General features: G+C 31.0%; 1 protein-coding gene across 3 annotated transcripts in view; it reads left to right on the top strand.

Moving 5' to 3' along the window:
* The window catches only part of LOC137640188 (sushi, von Willebrand factor type A, EGF and pentraxin domain-containing protein 1-like), a 157,994-nt gene that overhangs the window by 100,198 nt on the left and 52,796 nt on the right, over positions 1 to 5,000 (top strand). For all 3 annotated transcript variants that reach the window (XM_068372720.1, XM_068372718.1, XM_068372719.1), the window contains 4 exons: positions 32 to 120; positions 1,193 to 1,302; positions 2,108 to 2,280; positions 4,615 to 4,829. In XM_068372720.1, the coding sequence (XP_068228821.1) occupies positions 32 to 120; positions 1,193 to 1,302; positions 2,108 to 2,280; positions 4,615 to 4,829 (587 nt within the window). The remainder of the gene's footprint in view (positions 1 to 31; positions 121 to 1,192; positions 1,303 to 2,107; positions 2,281 to 4,614; positions 4,830 to 5,000) is intronic.

Here is a 5,000-nt window from a genome sequence, read left to right as displayed (position 1 = left end):
ATACATATATTTATCACCAATTCATTTCCAGAAATGCCTACCGATTTCGTTCTTGATTTCCCGTCCTCCGGGATATTGAATTACGTTGCCATCGAGAACCTTCCAAGTGACCTCACGAGCGTAAGTAGTTCTATTTCATTCAATTGTTGTAGAATTATAGTCGTTTTAGAAATTTTAAATTTAAAGTTTTACTTTATTAGAAGCTTTTAGAGTTGAGATAGTTAATACTAATAAGCTAATTTGATTCATATGTCCTGATTGTAATTGTTGTCGATTTGTAAATAGTAGATCTAGGGATTAAGGTTTGTTTTTTTGTATGTTGTTAAGATTCAGACTTATTAATATTTTCACTCTTATCATTAGGTACATTTTTCAAAATGTTTCTTTACAGAGCTATATAAAATTGCTGACGGAAAGGGGAAATTAATGTTTCCAATGTAAATATATATATATATATATATATATATATATATATATATATATATACACACGCACACATATATATATATATATATATATATATATATATATATATATATATATACATACAGTATATATATATATATATATATATATATATATATATATACATATATATATGTATATTTATATATATATATATATATATGTATATATATATAAAAATATATGTATATATATACATATATATATTTTATTTATGTATATATATCTATATATATACATATATATATATATATATATATGTATATATATATATATATATATATATATATATATATATATATATCACTGCGTAGCTTCTTTTGTTAACTTCATTGCTTTTTGTTATATCTAACTATAAGAAGTTACCTTGGAAAATCTTTTCCCATGCGGTAAAGTTTTCCTTATTAACAATATAACTTAGAAATAAACGAATATTGTTTGGTATGGGAAAAGCAATCAGTGTTTACCTACTGAACCTCAAGTTTCACTTGCCTTTTTAGTAGACATTTCTAAGTTTTTTGTGATTTTAATTTACATTTTAGCATACAGTTATCATATAGCAAAATTAACTTTATAATAATCAAATATGTTTGGGTCATACAAGGCAATAATAATTTGATTTGGCTCATGCAGATATAATGAATTAAAAGTAATCACATAGAATCTCAATTTATGATAATACAAATATGACAGGCGTCAAAATTCCTAATTTATGTGGTTATTTCAGGCATCAGTGTGCTTTTGGCTGCGTTCGGACGACAAGGATAATTATGGGACTCCATTTAGCTACGCCACAGATGAATTCGATAATGCGTTGGCTATAACGGATTACAATGGGTGAGGAATTTTGACAAGAAGATTAAAGTTTTTTTATGAAAGTGCAAATTCATAATATCATATTCTTGTTTTTCTTCCTTCTTCTCTCATTTTCATTCATTTGGTTGTTATTGTTGTTCATATTATTAATAACTGTACACCCGACTAGGTCTTTTATTAGGATTCGTATTCATAATCTACGGAATTTATACTAGAATAAATTAGACAGCTTGGAAGGGGAAGCATTTGAATTCAAAGAGAAACAACTCTATTATTATTATTATTATTATTATTATTATTATTGTTATTATTATTATTATTAATATTATTATTATAGCTACAACCCTAGTTAGAAAAGCAAGATGCTATTAGCCTAGAGGCTCCAAAAGGGAAAATAGCCCAGTTAGGAGAGGAAACAAGGACAAATTAAATATTTTAAGAACAGTATCAACATTTAAATAAATATTTCCTATATAAACTATGAAAACTTTAACAAAACAAGATGAAGAGAAATAAGATAGAATAGTGTGCCCGAGTGTACCCTCAAGCAAGATAACTCTAAAATAGAGTAATAAATCCCTGATAGGCCACTGTACCAATGTAGCAATCCCTACACGGGAGGAAAAAAATATCCGGTCTAACAAAATCTAGTAAATTGGGATTAAAAAAAAAAAGAAGAAAAAAAAAACAATCATTACTCTTATACCCCAAGTTATTTCTGTGCACTTCAATCCTGAGGTTTTTATATATCCAGTAGTCTAGTTTATTATTATTATTATTATTATTATTATTATTATTATTATTATTATTATTATTATCATTTCAGATTTGTTTTGTATGTGAACGGTGAAAAGAGAATTACAGATGTGCAGGGAAATGATGGCAGTTGGCACATGGTTTGCGCTACCTGGAAGAGTTCCAATGGAACCTGGGCTCTTTACTTCGATGGAAAACTAGAAGACAGCGGAACAGGACTAGCAACGGATACCATCATAAATGGTAAAGTCTACTTCTTTCCCACCATTATCCCCACATTAAGGGGTCTGTTGCCTGATGTGCCCTCTCCAATGCCTTCGATCAAAGACATCCTCTTCCACCAAACCTCTTCTCTCCATATCATCCTTCACCTTCTCTCGCTATCTAATTCTCTGCCTTCCTCTTGGTCTTCGCCTAACTGGTTCCTCCCAAGCCCTCTTTACTCCCTTCCCATCATTTATTCTCATTACATGGCCACACCATCCCAGTCGTAACACTCTTATCATCATGGTACTCTTTACTGCACCTGCAATTCTTCTTATTTCGTCATTTTCCAGTCTTTCAATCAGGGATGTTTCCATAATCCACTCCAGCTTTGCTTCCTCTTTTCGTCTTAAAGTCCATGTTTACGTCGTGCAGTGTGTTAGCTTAAGTAAGAAAATACAGCCAGTCACAAACCTTGAGAAGTGGGAAACATTAACAAGATTAACCTGACTTAAGAAATTATTGAGTTTGATCTTTAATTCTCTTTGATAGATAAGTAATTTCCTAAAATAAGAAATAAGACACTCCCAGGTTAATCCATTAATTACCAAATAAAGATGATACAGTACCATTATGCAGAAAGCATAAAAAATCATCACTCTTAATTCCTATACTTAACGAGCTCATCGACCCTCTACGTACAACTTATCACCCCCCCCCCCCCCCCGCCACTCTTATTTTGCGCAGTCTTCCTGGATATGATGTTGCATCCATTTCAACTTTTCTATCAGTCATTCTATTCAACACGTCCTCGCTTCTTACTTTTCTCGTTTCTTCCAAAGATTCCAAATCATATAATTTTTTTTCGATAACATAATGCAGTCCTCCCTTTTTCTATATTCAAACATTCATTCATAATTTCCCATGCTTTTTATCTCTATCCTTCCAGCCGTTGCTATTCATTTTATAGAGTTTCCAGCTTCTTTCTCTTATTTCTATCCTCCATTCACATTTCAGTTCCATAAAGGAGAGATAACTAAACAATCTGTAGCATTACTTATTCATTACACATACTTAATCCAAAATTTTTAACTTGATCTTCCCTTCCTTTCTCGAGGAGAACTATCATACAACTTCCCAGGTATACAAGATATAGTAAAGACCCTATAATTCCTTCCCTCAATACAATTATATTGCCTTTACCCAAGTGAATACTTGCTCCTCTCACCTACTTCTTCAGAGGTTTGTCTTTTTTTGACTGGCTTTACATATTCTCGTAAGCCCTTATTTTCACTACCGTCATTACTATATTGTGACTTGTCACTTGTATCCCCATTAAGTGCTGTTAAATACCATTTCTCAATATCTTAATCCCCACTTTACTTCATTACCTAGAATTTTCAAAAACAGATTAATCCCTCCTCTCTTATATCATTAGACTATCTGTTTTCTCTATCCTCTACATCTAATACCTCCTCAAAATACTTATTCCATCAACTGACTATTTTCCTCTACATGCACTCTCTCTCTCACACCCTTGCTCATGATAAACAAATTTACACAAGCAATACCCGCAATAACACTTTTTCAGTCTTTCTAAACATCTCAACAGCCTTTCTTTATTATTGCACATCTCTCTAACACACGCACAAAATCAATCTTCTTCTTACAAAGATTTAAGCTAAATTTAATTCAACCTAATCTATTAGTTTAGTTTCTAAGCTTCCTAGCAATCATATATAACATCCTAAATATAGATATGGCCACACAAATCTTCTACTTAACACATCTATTCTCGTTTATTAGAAAGGCTGTGATCTCTATACAATACTAGGGTACGCAACCTGTCAAAAATGACGAGTAAGTATTTGGAAAGATGTGCACACACAAGCACATGCAACCCCCTCTCACATGGTATAACTACTCCCTCTCCCCCTTACCAGAGGAACAAAGAGAGCTGAGCGTGACTGGAATATATATATATATATATATATATATATATATATATATATATATATATGTATATATACATAATATATATATTATATATATATATATATATATGTATATATATATATATATATGTATATATATATATATATATATATATATATATATATATATATATTATATATATATATGTATATGTATATATATATATATATATATATATATGTATATATATATATATATATATATATATATATATATATATATATATATATATATATAGACAGACTCTCTTGTTCTTTAGTATATAGGAGAGATAACATTAATTTTGTACTTTGTCAATACCACTCAGCTCACCCATGATTCCAATACTTTGACCCAATTATCTTGTAATTTTACCTTTGAAAACTGACATTCCCACAGGCACAGGATCGGTTGTCCTTGGTCAGGAGCAAGACAAGCGAGCAGGAGGCTACAGCCCTCAGGAAAGTTTCATAGGAGAACTGACCCGCCTGGACATTTGGGATGAATACCTGTCCCCCGAGTTCATCTCAGAGACTTTCGTCCAGTGTAACAGATATGTCGGAAACATTCTTGGGTGGCCTGACGTCCAAGCTGGCCTCAAAGGTCAAGTTATGGTGAGTTTTTTATCACGTTAGTTTGACATCAACTTTTTTATTAACTGCTTGCACTTGGGGTTATTTTGATTCGGCCAGTATCATAGGAATGAATTACAAAGTATATTTATCATTATCGTAATTATTAATATAATCTCTATCATAAGTATTTCACTTCATCATTAATTTCAT

The sequence above is a fragment of the Palaemon carinicauda genome, chromosome 4 (assembly GCF_036898095.1).
Source record: "Palaemon carinicauda isolate YSFRI2023 chromosome 4, ASM3689809v2, whole genome shotgun sequence".
In the NCBI taxonomy this organism is placed as follows: Eukaryota; Metazoa; Arthropoda; class Malacostraca; order Decapoda; family Palaemonidae; genus Palaemon; species Palaemon carinicauda.
The sequence above is the reverse complement of the archived record's forward strand: the minus strand, read 5'-3'. Positions and strand labels throughout refer to the sequence as shown.